The sequence below is a fragment of the Tenebrio molitor genome, chromosome 5, assembly GCF_963966145.1.
Source record: "Tenebrio molitor chromosome 5, icTenMoli1.1, whole genome shotgun sequence".
In the NCBI taxonomy this organism is placed as follows: domain Eukaryota; kingdom Metazoa; phylum Arthropoda; class Insecta; order Coleoptera; family Tenebrionidae; genus Tenebrio; species Tenebrio molitor.
Window position 1 is genome coordinate 20,633,011 of NC_091050.1, and position 19,146 is coordinate 20,652,156.

Genomic DNA, 19,146 nt, shown 5'->3' on the forward strand with positions numbered 1-19,146 from the left:
GTAATAAAGCCGTAATTAAACGACGCAAATTTGTAAATTTTGACTTATGTGATTGTCATTTTTGTCCCAGTTTTATTTGTCCATCGACTGTACATTCGTTAACAATAATAATATTTTTTACTCTTGTCATGTTTTTCTCATTTTGCTTTATTTACATTAAAAAATAGTGATTTGTGGATAATAACAGGTGGGCAGCCGGTGAAAGCCATGATTTACAATTACAGTCACTGCAATTAACTCAAAATTTAAAAACTGACCGACACAGAAAATTTCTGTATGCCAGTCATGATGACAGTATAAAGTGGTTTACAGAAACAGAAAAATGCTGCCCGAAATTTTGATTCCGCGGCTGTACATACGCGTCTGTTGTTAAATTTGTTAGTTCAAAGCTAAATTTCGTCAATAACAGTAATAAATAACGTAGGGTTACCTAAACTGTATAATGCCCAGCAAGGACCAGGGGGAGGTATGAGTATTCTTCGCAAAAAATAAATATCATTCCGCTTAGAAAATATAATAATACAAAGTTACAAAATACAAACTTAAACTTCTTGAAAGATTGCTTCTAGTTCGGAATCAGCCAATTCTTCTGGTAGGTCTACGATAAATTGATTATTTCCTTTTCTGATCATCTCTCGATGACCTGTAATCATCTTCTTCTTAATCTTTTTCTGCTAATCTTCTGCGGTAATATTGACAACTTCTTCCGTAATCAAATTTATTACAACCCGATCGAACTTGGGTATTACATTCTTTAGTCGAATCCGTTTCTTTAACTGAAACCACATAAGCTCAATTGGATTAAAGATGCGTAGAATTTTCCACTGTTTCTTGGTATACCTAGACTTCCTCAAAATACAGATCGTGTTATTAGAAAAGCCTGGATTTCCAACTTTCTTGAGTTGGCATTCGGAATTTTCTTTGATTGTTTTGAATGATAAGAAGCATTATCGAGAACAATAATGTTATTACTTATTAGGTTATAAATTGGAAATTAAACTGAACTCAAACCATTCTTGAAAAATATCAGAAGCCATATATTGTGGTAGTTGTCATTACAGTCTACCATTTTTTTCGCACATAATTTTAATCCATTGTGAACCCATTCATCGCTGGATTATTGCCATCTAGAATACAGCTGGACCCACAATGCAGAATTATTAAACGAGTCCCTTTTACAGGGGCCATAACGGAGACTTGACATCCACTTGAACCATCTCACCACCCTTTTTTGGCAGAATCATAAGTGTCATACCAAGTTTCATTTAAATAATAAATAAAGAGGTTTGACTGACAAAAGATATTTGAGTTTGAATTTCATATTTGGGGATTAAACCCTATTTGGCTTGAAACTAATTTTAATTGTTTCAAAAACAAGCAGATCATTTTATCAAGAGTGACTTTTTCTGAAAAATTAAATTTCTTCGTTGTAACTCAATCCATGGACATACTATACATATGTATTGTATGCATTTGGATTTTCTCTAAATATGACTGTCGCCAATTTACAACAATTCTTCGGCTTTCCATCACTGCCGTTCGCTTGTTAACGGCCTGGAATTTAAACCCAAGTTTTTTTTAACCATCTCCTTGTCTCCTGTCAGATCAAAATTTATTTCAAATATTTTTTTATTAATCGTCTCTATCGTTGGAATTTCATTTCTTTTATAGTCTTCGTAGACTGTGTCCCCTAGCAATTTTGCCATGGCTGGATTCAGCTTGATGCTTTTTCCAGCGTCAAGACGTCTTTTGACAATCCCTTCTCTCACTAATTTTACCATGGTGGTGTAGGGAATGCCAGTTAGACGTGCTGCTAGTTTCAACACAGTCTCACTCATGGCTCCAGCTTCAGAGTCAGCTTCTTTCTCTTTTAACAGATTGTTGTAAATATTTAAACAAATTTGTTTGGCCGGTTCATTTAAATGCAATCTTTTCTTTTTTGATCCACCGCTACCGCTGTCAATTCTTGTGTCTTCTCCATCGGTGCTTTCTAGATAATTAAAATCACTATCACTATCACTGTCACTGTCATGGTGACTGTTTTCATTTCTACAACTTGTGCTTGGTAGGTAGAGTGCATTTCAACGAGAGGTACACAGGCGTGGCTACCGAGATGCGCCAGATGTAGGGGAAGGGCGACCCAAAATCGAGTGCATTGGCGTAGTCCAGTTTTATTTTTGTTTTAACTTTCACAACACAGAAAATATCAGATTTTCACAACCGGGATTAGAAATCAAGTTGTATGACATAAAAGAGAAGCCGGTGAAGAACAATAACCTGGCTGTGATTTGCGACAAAATGGCGAAAAATCAGCTGTTGAAATGAAATTAGAAAATTCCCTGGAAAGTACAAACTAACGCCGCTACTGTCTAGGTAAGCCACGCCACTATAGACCGAAATAGATTTCTGCGCAAGTTTATAGATGTGTACCTCTCGTTGAAACGCACTCTACCTACTTCAGATTTGTTTTCCCAAAGACGAAACATTTTCACTATTCTTCTTCAGTAGATTCACTTGCTGAAATCCTTATTATTAAAAAAAGAACACTTCATTAATATTAAAATCAACAATAATAGGGCAATTCACGTGCTCTCCATCTCATAGAACCAGTGACGTAGCTAGACTTTTTCCTTAGGTGGGGCACTCTAAGGGCAAGAAATATTTAACAGGGGCCCGCAAGAACTAATTACTGTTGCGGCCAAACAAAAGCGACCACTAAATTGACATTTTATGTCATCTTTATAAGTTTTGGTAATTCAGGCTATTAAAATGAAAGTTTCTCGGGTAACAAAACAAGAAACCCATACTTGTGGCACAAGATAACACTGATGGATGATGTCAATTTGAAAAAGAGTTTTTTATTACAATAGAAAAAATTGCTGCTCATTTTTTTTTTGGCCGCAACAATACAATATGAGCATTTTTGGAGTTCCTATATAGTGTGATGAACCAAGTGGGTAATTCAAATTTCCCACCAAGCGTCCATCTCATTTTTTTTTCTACCAACATACGCAATGAAAATAACACCCGCGAAATTCAAAAATGGCCAAGAGCGCGTGATCGTACCTCGTTAATTTCCCTACGTTGTGTGTTTTTTTTTTTTTAATACAAATTAAACATTACCAGATTCGTTCCAACAGGGTTTGTGAACCACACAGAAGAGTGCAAATAAAACAACACAATAATTAAAACCAGCTATTTATTCAAAGTTATGATTTTCGTTAACGCCGGGATTCATGAATAATAAAAACGTCTCGGGAGAGGGCACCCAAGTCTCCTCAAATGTGAGAAGACTACTCATTTAGAACTCTAGGAAAATGGTGAGCTCTGGCCATTCTCCCAGACCCCCGAATGAGGCTCCGCTAAAACCTCTCCTGAAAATACGAACAAGTCCGAAGTGACAACGTGGACGGGACAGTTAGTGAGAATTGAGCAAAACTGATTTCATAAACAACACAATTCAAATTCAGAAAAAAACCAGAGGGTCATGTACATTACAAACAAAACAGTTACTTCGGACCGTTCGAGCGAGAGCGGGCACTAGGCGAGAACTTCAGCATGTTCTTTTTTTTCTTTTCCAAGTTAATTTACAAAATACGGCAGATACGCTATAGAAGGAGTGAGTGGCTTTGGGTGGTCCGGGGGTCTGTGGTACCTATCCTTACGACTTTATCATTTCCCGCCTACCCGTGATTTAGTGCTAAGGGGAAAAATCCTAACTGCTTTACGTTAAGTCAACAAATTGAGGTACTCTAAGTTCATCGGTTGAATTGAATATGACTATTTCAGAGCAAAAACAAACGACGCTTGTCAAGTACCACAAACTTCGAGAACAGATTACCATTCCGGAAGTTCTGTGCCAAGGAACTCGGATTCAACTTACACCATGAGCGACGTTGCGGACCAGCATTCAGCAAGCCCCGCCAAGCGTTATGGTTTTCGGGTCTCTCTTGGGGCACAACATGTTAAACGAGGGGCCGCGGGGTCGTGTTCAACGATTGGATGTTAGGAGCAACTAAACCCCTCAAACAGAGAGAGACCCTCGCGATAAGGAAGAATTGACATTTACAGCAACTGGAAAATGTAAACGAAACCGCGACAAAACTTTGTTGACGGAGTAATCTAAGAACACTTTCAGTTTGGGATGGAAAAGTGGTAACAACCAATAACACATACATAACAATAAAACAAAAAACACAGTCCAGTCGACCCTAGCCTATTAGAGCCGGATCATCGACAAGGGGGCCCCCCCCTTGGAGGGCGCCCCAGGACTAAATGATGAAAATACCTAAATGTAGAAGATCCCTGGGTAAGGAAAAAGCCCGCGCAGATACCTGAAATATAAACCCAATTGGTTGCTACCGGGATGGAAAGTGGAAACTTTCAAATTTTGATTAAAAATGTTAAGCAATAAATGAATACTTGTTACACCAAAAGCGTCACTCGGAATAATTAGAAAGGGGATCAAAGGGAGGGAGTGCGCTGATAAAAAGTGAAAGCCCCAGACCCACGCTAAAACTTGGAGTCATTTTCTTTTAGGAAAATTAGTGAATTGTACAACCTGCTTTGACAACAAAAGGAAAACGTGATCCGTCAATTTTATAAATTTAGCAAAACTAGAACCAGGCTGCCTTACGCTCCTTCGCAAGCTTATAATGTTAAAAACATAATACATGGGGATGGTCGAGATAAATGTGGATTTTGTAAAACATGGTGGAAACCCACGTGCGACCCATTTGTGCCTTATTATTGTTAAACTACATTTCGCGCGAGCAGAATTAATTTTAGTACCCCAAACACATACCTAGTTCCAAACAGAAGTTGGACAGCAACATTTAGCACAGTTCAATAAAAAAACAACTAAAATCGCACAATTAGCCCACAGAAAAATACACGGTACTTCTGTACTACTCTGCGTTCAAGAAAAAGTGCCCTCCAGAAAAAAAACATGGCCGTTCATCCCCTGTCGACTTTCACCCACGCCCCCAAGCGGTCGCCGACGGTACCGAACGCCGGTAATTCTATAGCTTTCATTGGTGGTTAGTTTTGAATTCAAAAGCGGTTATCTCAGACGCCCCCAAGTGTCTTCGGCGTGGAGAGCATCGTAGCAAGGAAGACACTTCCTGTCCGTGGTTGCAGTTGTGGCGTTCTCGACCTCGCTTCCCAGTGGCTTTCGTTGGCGTGGGGTGGTGTACACATCAAGCCCAAGAGTCAGCGTCTAAAAATCCGTCCCGAGTACGAACGGTGGGAGCTAAAAAGATAGGAACAGTAACCGGTCCTTTGGTCAACTAACGTATACGATATCAGAGTTACCTTCTCTGGCAGTGGTGGCGATGTCGGGGACGTCGAGCATTTCGTCAACATCCTACTAACTTCACGCCCCCAGGTTGGCCCGGTAACGCAACGCCCCAGGGAGCAAGAATCGACATGGAATAGACCTGAGAAACTCCAAAGTGGTTCTACTTCTCCTTGAAAACTGGGGTGACTTTCTCGGCCAGCACTTGTCATCTAATTAGTTCCCCTCGGCTGCGACCTTCCCTTCCAACTTTCCCCGGAACATGGGCCCGAGAAAAATATCGTTTAGTGGGGTGCCTCAAATTGGGTAAATGACCCTCAGGTCTCGTGAACCGGAAACCGCGAAGACGGCGGAAATGGCCTCGCCCCCCCAGATGTCAGCACCGGCGCAACACGGGCAATTTGAGAACGCCCGGGCAGGCCTCTAGTCCCAGGCGGTACCTGGAAAGTGTGTCCGCCACGATACTTTTGTTTCCAGAATGGTCCAGTACTTCTGGAGCCCGACGATGATCGCCAAACGTTCCTTTCCTGGCACGGTGTACAGAAAGTCCTGGTCCTCTCAGAATACGGCTCGCAAATCCGATCACACCACGTTCTCCGTTATCTAGAAGCTGATAAAGTTCGACACCGGAACCGTCCGTTTGTGAATAGACGGCTTTGCTAGAATCCGGGAATTCCACCAAGACGGCGTCTAAGAATGGTTCTCTGCCCTTGTCAAACTTCCTTCGGCTCAACAGCAGTCCACTGCCACCTGGTGTCCTTCCGCAGCAACCTAGTTCAAAACAAAAACAGAAACAGCAGATTATTCTTATTAACAATTTGCACTCTAACAAGGTTCACAATCTGTCATCCTGGTCACGGCACCAAAATTCTGTGATGAACCAAGTGGGTAATTCAAATTTCCCACCAAGCGTCCATCTCATTTTTTTTTCTACCAACATACGCAATGAAAATAACACCCGCGAAATTCAAAAATGGCCAAGAGCGCGTGATCGTACCTCGTTAATTTCCCTACGTTGTGTGTTTTTTTTTTTTTAATACAAATTAAACATTACCAGATTCGTTCCAACAGGGTTTGTGAACCACACAGAAGAGTGCAAATAAAACAACACAATAATTAAAACCAGCTATTTATTCAAAGTTATGATTTTCGTTAACGCCGGGATTCATGAATAATAAAAACGTCTCGGGAGAGGGCACCCAAGTCTCCTCAAATGTGAGAAGACTACTCATTTAGAACTCTAGGAAAATGGTGAGCTCTGGCCATTCTCCCAGACCCCCGAATGAGGCTCCGCTAAAACCTCTCCTGAAAATACGAACAAGTCCGAAGTGACAACGTGGACGGGACAGTTAGTGAGAATTGAGCAAAACTGATTTCATAAACAACACAATTCAAATTCAGAAAAAAACCAGAGGGTCATGTACATTACAAACAAAACAGTTACTTCGGACCGTTCGAGCGAGAGCGGGCACTAGGCGAGAACTTCAGCATGTTCTTTTTTTTCTTTTCCAAGTTAATTTACAAAATACGGCAGATACGCTATAGAAGGAGTGAGTGGCTTTGGGTGGTCCGGGGGTCTGTGGTACCTATCCTTACGACTTTATCATTTCCCGCCTACCCGTGATTTAGTGCTAAGGGGAAAAATCCTAACTGCTTTACGTTAAGTCAACAAATTGAGGTACTCTAAGTTCATCGGTTGAATTGAATATGACTATTTCAGAGCAAAAACAAACGACGCTTGTCAAGTACCACAAACTTCGAGAACAGATTACCATTCCGGAAGTTCTGTGCCAAGGAACTCGGATTCAACTTACACCATGAGCGACGTTGCGGACCAGCATTCAGCAAGCCCCGCCAAGCGTTATGGTTTTCGGGTCTCTCTTGGGGCACAACATGTTAAACGAGGGGCCGCGGGGTCGTGTTCAACGATTGGATGTTAGGAGCAACTAAACCCCTCAAACAGAGAGAGACCCTCGCGATAAGGAAGAATTGACATTTACAGCAACTGGAAAATGTAAACGAAACCGCGACAAAACTTTGTTGACGGAGTAATCTAAGAACACTTTCAGTTTGGGATGGAAAAGTGGTAACAACCAATAACACATACATAACAATAAAACAAAAAACACAGTCCAGTCGACCCTAGCCTATTAGAGCCGGATCATCGACAAGGGGGCCCCCCCCTTGGAGGGCGCCCCAGGACTAAATGATGAAAATACCTAAATGTAGAAGATCCCTGGGTAAGGAAAAAGCCCGCGCAGATACCTGAAATATAAACCCAATTGGTTGCTACCGGGATGGAAAGTGGAAACTTTCAAATTTTGATTAAAAATGTTAAGCAATAAATGAATACTTGTTACACCAAAAGCGTCACTCGGAATAATTAGAAAGGGGATCAAAGGGAGGGAGTGCGCTGATAAAAAGTGAAAGCCCCAGACCCACGCTAAAACTTGGAGTCATTTTCTTTTAGGAAAATTAGTGAATTGTACAACCTGCTTTGACAACAAAAGGAAAACGTGATCCGTCAATTTTATAAATTTAGCAAAACTAGAACCAGGCTGCCTTACGCTCCTTCGCAAGCTTATAATGTTAAAAACATAATACATGGGGATGGTCGAGATAAATGTGGATTTTGTAAAACATGGTGGAAACCCACGTGCGACCCATTTGTGCCTTATTATTGTTAAACTACATTTCGCGCGAGCAGAATTAATTTTAGTACCCCAAACACATACCTAGTTCCAAACAGAAGTTGGACAGCAACATTTAGCACAGTTCAATAAAAAAACAACTAAAATCGCACAATTAGCCCACAGAAAAATACACGGTACTTCTGTACTACTCTGCGTTCAAGAAAAAGTGCCCTCCAGAAAAAAAACATGGCCGTTCATCCCCTGTCGACTTTCACCCACGCCCCCAAGCGGTCGCCGACGGTACCGAACGCCGGTAATTCTATAGCTTTCATTGGTGGTTAGTTTTGAATTCAAAAGCGGTTATCTCAATAGTAAATTGTGAATCATACTATATCTGTGTCTGGTCAAGTATGTATGTACTGTCGCGAGCAAAAAATTCTGGTCGTCAATGTCATTTCAAAATTTGGTTAGAGTGTCACAAATTAAAAAAATTCCCTGCCTGATTATGACCATGTCAACAAAGTGTCAAAAAATGAGAAAAAGTGATAACTAGTGTCAAACAACAACAACAATGATGATAGGTTATGATATTTACGACCGTTTTACAATGGAGCATTTTCCATTGCGTCAAAGCATGATTTTGACGACCAGTTTTTTTTTGCTCGCGACAGTATATACAGTGTGCACTCGGATAGGTGAAACGACTCTTGTAAAAGATAAAAAATGTTCGGTTTAAGTTTTAATTTTTTGAGGTTTAGCCCTGCTTTTTTAACATAACATATTTTTAACATAATTTTAGTCGAGTGCCCATCATACACTTCAATACGATACAAATATTAATTATATATGTAGTACCTATTTACTTACCATAAAAGTAGTCAATGAAGGATTATTCGACGATTTCCATGACAAGCGTCAAATTCATCCACTATTTTTGTTGTTTCTAAGCGTTTGACAGCCGCACGTTCAATATTAATAATTGCTAGGTGACCCAGTCTTTCATCCGTCATTCGGTTTCTTAAGTAAGTCTTTATACGTTTTAATGAGGAAAATGTTCGTTCACAAGCTGCGCTAGACACTGGTATTGTAACAACGATCACAGCAAGTTTTAAAGTTTCTGGGAACACTAAATCGTACTTAGTTAAAATATCTATGAAGTCCATAATATTAGCCACTTTCGTTTTAACTGTTTCTAAAATATCCATGTTACATCCATAATGTTCAGCCATTGGTTTCAAATGTTCAAAATTAAGAAAATTCGCATTTTGTGGATGCAAAACATCCATAGCACAAATTACTGATGAATTTTTTTTGAAACGTCTGTCCAATTCACTTAAAATTACGTCCACGACTGGATAAAATATTTCCACTTTAAAATGATCCTTATTTGTTTCAGTTGAAGATTCTAGACTTTTAATTTCTTCGGTAATAAAATAGGAAGCAAATTTTTTTGGTATTTTCTTTTCTCTTGTAATAGGTCGTATGTTTATATTATTGTCACTACATATTTTTTTAGTCTCAGAAAATAGTTCAAGGAATACCATTGAATTTGAATCGGTTCTCATATCGCTGAATGAGCTAACGATTGATTCAATCAGTATATTTGCCTCTGTTAAATTAAAAGTGACTTTTTGGAGAAAGTCGCTAACTTTTTTGAATATTGTTAAAATTTTTGAATACAAACACAAGTTAAAAACGAAATTAAAATCCATTTGATGTAAAAGTCCAATTGCTTCAGAGGCACGATCATCCCGATTCAAAATAATTTTATTAAGTAACACTAAAAGTTCTCCCAATACTGATTTTAATGATATGCAAGCAAAAACTTGCGCTGTCCACCTAACATGACAAATCCGTTTGAGTTCAATCACCTTTTTGTTCGGATTAAGGTCTTTTTGAATTTGCACAAATTTAGAATGCACTGCCGAACCCGAAATAAAGACGTACAAATTTTCTACCAAGCCAAAAAATGAGTTGCCACTCGGCAAATTTTTGCAAATGTCCACCACCACCAAATTTAATCTATGGTTATAGCAGTGTACGTATAATGCATTTTCCCCTTCATCTCGTAGTAGTTTTTGGACTCCATTCACACTTCCACTCATAACATTGGCACCATCATACGTTTGTGCCACACATTTGTTGATATCTATTGAACACCTTGCTAGCAACTCTTTGATATATTCAAGAAGAGACTGTGCATTTAATTCCCGGGCTGGTCGAAAACCAATGAATCTTTCGTGAATTGCCCCTTCTAAATAATATCTAATTACGACAGATAACTGTTCAGTTTTGCTTATGTCTTTTGTTTCATCACAAATTACAGCAAAACATGAAACTTTTCTAATATCATCCCCAATTTGATCTAAAAGCATTTTAGATATAACAAATAGTAATTGATTTTGTATTAGCGGGCTTGTGTATCTCGCATTTTTAACAGCTTCGTCGGCCAGAAATTTTTTCTTCACAATTTCGTTATATTTTCCGAATAACGTCAAAAGTTCCAAAAAATTTCCTCTGTTGCTACTTTCTATTCCCTCCTTGTCTCCTCTTTGTGGTATGCATGTATAAATTAATATATCCACAATAATACCAAGGTAAGCTCTATTTTCTTTTACCAAATTTAAATGTGCCTCATTTACTTGAGCAGCAACAGACTGGACATTAGTATCTCGAATTTTTATTTCTTTAAATGAGGCCCATTTAATCATAGAATTTTTATGTTCATGGCTTACATTATGTAATTTTAGACCGGCGTTTTGGTCCATTGCTTTTTTCCAATTTTTGAAACCAACATTTATAAAAATTGTTTTATCAACCTCAACGTGAGTAGAAAAATGTCTGCATGCAAAACAAAAAACGGCATCGGCAGTTATACTGTATTCTACCCACGGAAATAAATTATACCAATTCTTATTAAATTGTCGCAATTTATTGGCAAACCTGGTTTTTGGATAAAATTGGCGGCCTGGCTGTTTGGGGCCATCCAGTACAAATTGCGATAAGTCTCCGGGTCCAGGTTTTGCAGGTGTTATTATTACACTTCTTTGCTGAGAAGAACTTCCTGATTGTGATCTTTCTGACATCCATTCCACAAATTGAGATATTTCAGAATCTGATTCATCGTGTAATTCAATATCATCTTCCGTAGTAGAATCATCTGTATCGTCATAATCCTCGTCACTCACAGTATCACTTTCAACTACCCCGGCACTTGTATTTACTGTCACATGAGTCACACCACTACTTGTACTTGGCACTTCACTAGTGTCTTCTTTGGATTTCTTAGACGGAACAAAATAGTCCGCGATGCTACGTTTTTTTTCCAACATTTTCAGTTACCAACGATCCCGTAACGCCGAATTGCAAAGACTGACTAAATGCTGAATGTGGACTGAATTTGAGATTAAGAAAAATAAAAGAAATCCCAAGTACCTAATGTAAAAAATACCATCTTATTTGGTTTCAAGTACCCACACTCGGCACTGAATTAATATCGCCTTCCTGAGAACTGCGACTCTCAGCACAACTTACGCTATGTGGAACTCCAATCTATGTAATTTGAACTGTCACAAATGCAATGTTTGGGTATGGGTATTTAACATTATTGTAAACACTGCATGTCTAAGCTATTTCGTGTGAGATAATTTTTTGTTTCGATTTCTCAAGAAACAATATACGAGTATGTATCTACCTACATAATTAAGAGAAATTATCTGACAATAATGTATTGGATTGGACCTAAAATTTGCAGGGGCACCCGGGGGGGCACAATTATTTTTGGGGGGGCCTGTGCCACCCCAGGCCCCCCCTTAGTTACGTGCCTGCATAGAACACAATTTACATACAAAATGCATATAAATTAGTCCATCTCTGAATGATAAGAAGGCAAATGTTGACACGAGCCACGCGAATTTCGAGAAAACACAGAGAGCTAATTGTATAAGAAGAAATGCAACGGAAAGTATATTGGAACAAAATATATTAAGTACTAACTATTAAAAGAACATATGTTTAGAATAAAACTTTGACATATTTTTAAAATGAACGTCCTTTTGACATTGCACCTAATTAAGCAGACAAAATTTTTAATTTGTGACAAATGCGGGAAAGTTCAAAATGACTTTGACGACCAAGATTTATGATCGCGACTGTACCTCCCTGTATAACAACCGTTTTAAATAAATTCGTTTTATAATAATTACAAATTTTCGGTTGCACAAAAATGTTGTGTATAGCTTGGCCGCGAAATACTTTAACATCCTCGAGATTGTCTGCCCGGCCACAAGCGGCCTCGACGACATTTTTTTCTCTTGGTACGTTAAAGAATAATTTCGCGGCCTTGATATACAAATAACTATTATGTATAGTTGATTCAAGTTGCAAAAAACCACTTTGCCTTTGCAACAACACTTTTATGGCATTAGTCATTTGAAATTATTCTAAAACTGTACTAATATGGACAATATACAATCCAAACTATGATTTTCTGGTCCCTTTGTGCGTTTATTTCTTTATTTAGTTCAAACATTTTGAAAAAATGCTGTTGCAAATGACAAATGGTTTTTTGCAAGTTGAGTCAACTATACATAGTAGATCCATCACTTTAATTGAATAAAACTACAAGAATTTTTGGACGGTATTGAGTCAATGAGTTGCACAAGAAATGGTTTAATTCTTTTTAAAGTACTTAGAAAAGCAATCAATATTCATATACGAGTATTTGCGGGGTCCTTCGGTATCTACCCGTTTCCGCTTTTGTAGTACACCGAGCCGTGGAGAGAGAGCTTTCTCCTCACCGTACTAACCACTACATCCTAGAGCCTTTTTTTTTAATACACCCTTAATTGCTGGCCGGGCAATTGAAGGAGGGACGGATGGAGATGATGACGAGAAAATGGTCCACCGTGACTGGTATTCGAACCAGGGACCTGTGCCGTGAGAGTCTGCGCTCTTTCCCACTAGGCCAGAAAGGCAATCAAACAGCTGCTAAATAAAATTAACAGCTACAAACAATTCAGGCACGGGGGCCTGGTGGGGTTGTGGGCGTGTTTGTAGTTGCTGCCGGTAATAGTGGGGATGTTTTGGGGCGTTTTTTGCGTTTCGTGGGTTTGGTTTATGTTGGTGGGGTTTAATGTGGGATGTGGTGGGGTGTTTAGTGGGTTTGGTTTGTGTTAGTTGGGGTTGACATGAAATATGCTCGGATGTTTCGTGGGTAGGGTTGTAAGTGTTTGACTGGTTGTGGGTGTGACGATTCGATTGGTGTGTGGATTTTATTTTGTTTCGGTTAAGGTTAAGAAAAAATAACACACCTGATCAGAAAATAGATTTAATGAGATACAAAAATTATAATAATATTTATAATAAAAACTATATACAGGGTGATTTATATAGATTGGCAAAAATTACCATATCGGTTTTTTCACTATTAGTAATTGCCATTCTTCGCTAATTGATTCCACTTTACGTCCAATGTATAATAAATGTCATGAATGTCATAATAGAAGCAACCAATTGTTGCTATAGAGAAAATATTGGTATTATAAAGGTGGCTTTAATTCCATTTTGACAGCAATGCCCAATGCCCGACAGATTGTTTCAATGTAAAATATTTTCATTTATCTGCAGTTCTTAAAAGGTGGTAGTACACTCTTCAACATGCTTTGTCTTTAACAATTTTAACCTTAGAACCTAGACATTTTTGTAAGAGTGTCTAGGGGTTGGAATCTACCACCGGTTAAAGTTTGTATTATACTATATGAATCACCCTGTATACTTAAGATAAGAACATGTTTTTAGTCGAAAGCTAAATTTTCTAATGATGGAACTTGAAGACGTCTTAAAGGTGAATGGAGATTTAATCCTCGACGAGCACAAATGTAAATTTCTCGTATCAACGACAATGCTCTTGTTGAATTTTTCTCTTGTTTTTGCTGATTGTGGTGATGGCGGTGACGATGATCTGTAAAACCGTTATATCTTCCCGGGAAATATATACTACGTGACAAAGAAAGGTAAACACCCTGTACTTATAGTTTTATTTCAATAAATTTTTGCGGGCAAATGTGTTTTGTGTCAGATAAGAAATGAAATTTGCAGCCCTCTGCAGTATTCTGCCTTTTGTGCTGCTGGTTGGGTTATTGCAAGCGTACATTGAAAAAATTTACTTTTGAATTTTAGAAAACTTGTTGAAAAATGTTTTTGTAAGGCGAGAAATGCCGCGAGTGCGTAGACTTGGTCACATGCTCAGCTTAGTGACTTTGAAAGAGGGCGGATTGTAGGCTTACGAAAAGCAGGTTTGTCAGTTAGAGAAATTGCCAGAAGAACTAGCAGATATGTACACACCATTTTAAGATGTCATCAGGCATGGACTCAAGAAGGCCGTGAACACAGGGCCGGACGTCGTAGGATGACAACAGAAAATCAAGATCAATGAAGGGGTGTTTACCTTTCTTTGTCACATAGTATAGTTTGCTAAGTTTATTCCACCATCAGCTGTCTCCAAACATTTTTGTGTTGTTTGATATACATCCCACCAAACGCAACAAACGCCCACAAAACTACCAAAACGCCCCAAAACATCCCCACTATTACCCCCACCAACTACAAACACGCCCACATCTTCAACATGACTCGTGGCTATTTCCAAAATTATGGAGCTACAGCCCATACCATAAGGGCAAATACTGCATACTTGCAACAATTTTATGACTACCGTCTAATAAGTCAACATTTTAATCCAGAATGGCCTGCTAGTTTCCCTGACCCCACTACAATGTCTACAAACAGCGGCTACAAGAAGTAGAAGAATTAATGCATGAAATTACACATTGCTGTGAAGATATTAATGAGGTTATGTTGCGGGATATTTTTGTACGAATGCATACTTTATCAATTTATCCTGTAGATATCAGTGGCGGCTTGTACCCTCTTCGTGTGGGTAGGCGGCAATACATAAATTTGAAAATTGCAGTCGGCGAATGAAACATTAAAAAAACGTCACTAATAGGCCAAAAGATCGACCAAACTTTCAGGAATTCGATAAACAAAAAAACAATTATTTATTTGCAATGGTTCAGGAGATATATTTTTTTAATGAGGCCATGTAACCCTACTTTTTAGAGAAGAAGATGACGTGGGTCAAAAACGATGACAGATAAGTGTTAACAAAAGGACGTTCTAAACTCAAAATTTAACGTAGAATCCAAATTTATAATTAAAATGGGGCCTTTCTATTTAAAAAAACAAAGATGACGTCGATTTCCGGTATTTCCGGAAGTGTCGGCATTTTGAAAATATTTTATTTGAGCTTGGAGCAGTCGATTATAGTCGGCCACCAATTTTCATATTAATACGATTTTGGGAAATCAGAAAGTTTCTAACGAACGGGCTATGTACTATCGCGGCCATCCAAAAGTGAACGTTTTTTTTTAATAGTTTGATTTTTACTTTAAATCATAGGCGTCCTAAAATGTCAAAGTTTGACACTAGCGATAAAAAAATTATTGAAACTATTTTTTTAAACGCTACATCAGCCACATCTCACTCCGATGCAGACAGCTAGGGCTATTGCAAAGCTAAAAGAAAATTAGTCGTTGGCTGCTGTGGCGAGAGAATTACATTGCAGTAAGACTTGCATCTTCAATATAAAGAGGAGTTGGCAAGAAAACAGGCTTGAGAGGCCAATGCGAATAGGTGTTGGAAAGGTTTCTTTACTAAAGTTTACTTTCACTTTAATAATGTATTAATTACTTCTCAGTCTCATTTTTATTATTACAACTTTTTATTATTAAAATAGTAACGCCTGCTGCACGAACGCCAATGAATACAGCCTGATTTAATCTAACGAAAAATACGGAAATTTTCTCAAGCTATCGTTCACTTTTGGATGGCCGCGATTGTACATAATTTGACACCAGTAGATATTAATTAATGTTTTTGGTCACAAAAATTATATGTTTACAAAACTACTATTCAGTAACTTATAATAATACTAATAGTTACAAGTTACAAGTTTGCTTATTAATGAAAAGTAAGTTGATTTTATTTCTTTCCTTGATTAATTTGTCACGAGGTTTATACAAGTTAACAATACCAAGTTACCTACTTTTTGTAAATGTCTATCCTTTATAAATGAAAATGTACTTATTATAACATCTGTAAAATCATCTGAATTTTGAAGAAAATGAAGCAACAACTCATGCGCCCCAGACTAGGTAGAAAATGAATCGGTGGGAAAGCCGCAAAGGCAACCGATCCGGTTGCCTTCTAAACGCTATATTGACATATTTTGCCCTCTCGTCAATTTCACTCTGACACAGTGTAAAGAGAAAAGAGAGAGAGAGGGTAATCTCTCACGTTCGCAAAATTCAGATGAAATTTAGCTTAGGCGTGCAGTCGCCTGCCCTCGCTTACGATAGCGTAGCACACATGATTCAAACCAAAGTATTGGTAGACAGTGCAAAGTTATTGGCGGAGATTCATTGCGCGCTGCTAATGGATAAAACATTCGATAATGTAGACAAACAAAAATTAAAAATTACATTTCAAAGTTATTAAATTATATTTATTAATAAATTTTAACTTGAATAAATTTATATCTTTGGCAAAGTCTGGGTAGGCGGCGCCTACCTTGCCTACCCTGACGAGCCGCCACTGGTAGATATGCATTGACGGAGAAGGTTATTATTCAAGATGTAGTGCGGATGTATCTTGGGTTTGTTTATTTGAACATTTTTCTTATTATACCTAATGAATTAATAAACGGTTATCGAGTTATTCGGTGAAAACATGTTTTTTGCACCTTTCATTCAAAATGGCGACTCACGCTCACCGCCCTCAAGGTTGAAAACTTGTACCTATTTTTCATCAGGGTCACTACTTAAACAACATATTTCAAAATCATTAGTCATTACTATTCCACCTTTTGTAATGCAAAATCCCCTACTGACTGAACTAGAGTTAGAAGAACTTTTTGTAAAGAAACCATGTCGTCATCGCAGTTGCGCGAGGATTGTTATGACGTCACTTATGTATCCGCCCCAGTAGCATAGCGTATAAATCAATTTAAATTTGTTTTCACAAATAATGATAATCATAAAATACGTAAAGATATCAATACTTACGGAGTTCAATTTCCACAAAGAGAGTACCTAGTTATAAAAACAAACTCCAATCACTCAGATAGTACAAAAGACACCGGAAATCGAAAAAGTTACAGATAATACGACGCCAATGGAAAAATCTGTTAATGATTGACAGCTGCACATGCGCATTCTGAAATTTACACAAATTGGTTCCTGCGTGGATGACGACATGGCTTCTTTAGAAAAAGTTCTAACTCTAGTACCTACCTACCGGAGTAGAAATACTGATGATTAATTTGTTGTTTCCTCAAAGATGTGGTATGATTATAGCTTAAGTTTAAGTAATGTTTACCTCAATCTCTTACTAATATTCATTGTCATTAGTCTTCACAACAAGAAATTATAAATCCGTCATCTACAAGACTCTTTTCATCAGCTGGTTGTAAACAAATGTATTAATTTATTGTTCTTTTACGCTAGATCATATTTTTTAATATAATTGTCTGTCTGGACAAACAACTTACTTACGGTGTAAACAACACACCTTACATTGAGATCGATAATTTAGATGTTTATATGGCACTTATACAGTCTGATTTTGAAAGTTGTGGAGATATTTTAACCTGAGGTAGAGCTAAAGTCAAAACGAAACATGACATCACGTGGTTTGCGCAGAAGACTAATGTAGAGCAGTTGAATCCAGCTTACGTATATGACAGTGGCGGAGTCAAACATTTTCTTTTATTTACGCTATAAGAGGGTGTTGGAGGAATGTTATGGAGATGAAGATAGTTTTTATTATTCTATTAGTGGTTTTACAGCAAAAGTAGATGACCTCGGTGTAGAATGTCTTTCATCAGGTGAAGAAAATTGAGTTTTAGTTAAGTTTTGCCCCTAAACTGACGACTGTATGATACGCCTCTCCTCAGCGAGCGCGCATCCTAAGCTCCGCCCTGTCATGTTTCGTTTTGACTTTAGCTCTAGCACCTGTTAAAAAAAAGCAAAATAACCCAACTTGCCTTATACAGATGTGAATGGTTTACAAGAGAATCAAAGGAATCAGTTTTTTGGGGGAACCGCTGAAATATTTCAAATTTGGCGGGCAGTTTTGACGTACGACCAACCTAAAACGTCAAGTTTTTCTGTCATCGAGGTTATGTTTGATTTTTATCGTTAAAGTTTTTTGATAAAATTTGTAAAGTAATGATAAAATAATGCCCGCAACTTATTCAGAAAACAACAAAGACTTAAACAATAAAGTAAAAAGATTGTAATTGAATCATTCAAAAGAAGAAGACTTTCTGTTGAAGATGAGAAAGACCAGGAAAATCGATCTAGGTGTCTACCCTCGAAAATATTGATGTAGTTCATGACATGATATTAGCAGACCGTCAAATTGGGCTGAAACACATTGCTGAGACACTAAAGATTTCGTATGAATATGTTCAGAACATAGTTCACGTCGATATAGGTAAACTTCGTCCAGCGAGAGATTGGGAGATTTTAAATTTTATTAAATTAACCCAACACTACAAAATGCTCTAGAATACATTAATTAGAGCATAATTTCAGGGCAAAAATGTTACTGCTTGAAGGATATATTTCAAATTTTACGTGCGCTCCACTACTTTACGTAGAATTTAGTGATTTTTATGTCAACCAATCTCTCGCTGGACAAACTATATGAAAAAAAAATTCGGCAGAATGGATTCCGAAATGCTTTAATGCAGATCAAAAGCGAGCACGTGTGAAAGCATCGCACTCAATCTGTACCCGTTTTGAAGAAGATGCAGACGTTTTGAGCCGTGTTGTGACCATGGATGAAACTTGGGTCCATTTTTATGACTGAGAAACAAAACAGCAGTCGATGCAATAAAAGCCTCGTGATTCTCCAAGTCCAAAGAAATTTCGAGGGCAAAAATCAGCTGGAAAAGTTCTTGCTTCAGTTTTTTGGAATATCCGTGGAGTAATTACAATAGATTATCTGGAAAAAGGCCAAACAATAACTGAAGGATATTACTCTGAATTACTAACCACCCTACGAGAGAAATCAAGGAAAAAAGGCAAGAAAGGTGTGTTGTTTTTGCACCTGCACACATTGAAATGAATTAAAAATCGGGATCTATGGTTC

General features: G+C 38.0%; 1 protein-coding gene and 1 long non-coding RNA gene across 2 annotated transcripts; both read right to left on the minus strand.

The window, feature by feature from the left end:
- Nucleotides 1-3,182: 3,182 nt before the first annotated feature.
- On the minus strand, nt 3,183-8,299 carry LOC138130662 (uncharacterized). The gene is made up of 2 exons (XR_011159618.1): nt 5,314-8,299; nt 3,183-5,251 (listed from the first exon to the last, which is right to left on the minus strand). It is a non-coding gene; the product is annotated as an uncharacterized lncRNA (long non-coding RNA).
- Nucleotides 8,300-8,807: 508 nt separating this feature from the next.
- Nucleotides 8,808-11,261, minus strand: LOC138130411 (zinc finger MYM-type protein 1-like). Its single transcript, XM_069046854.1, has one exon. The coding sequence runs from the start codon at nt 11,259-11,261 to the stop codon at nt 8,808-8,810; it is 2,454 nt and encodes an 817-aa protein (XP_068902955.1).
- Between the last annotated feature and the right edge of the window lie 7,885 nt (nt 11,262-19,146).

Excerpts from the sequence above, each read along its gene's own strand:
- LOC138130411 (XM_069046854.1), bottom strand. The coding sequence starts at position 11,261 with ATGTTGGAAAAAAAACGTAGCATCGCGGACTATTTTGTTCCGTCTAAG.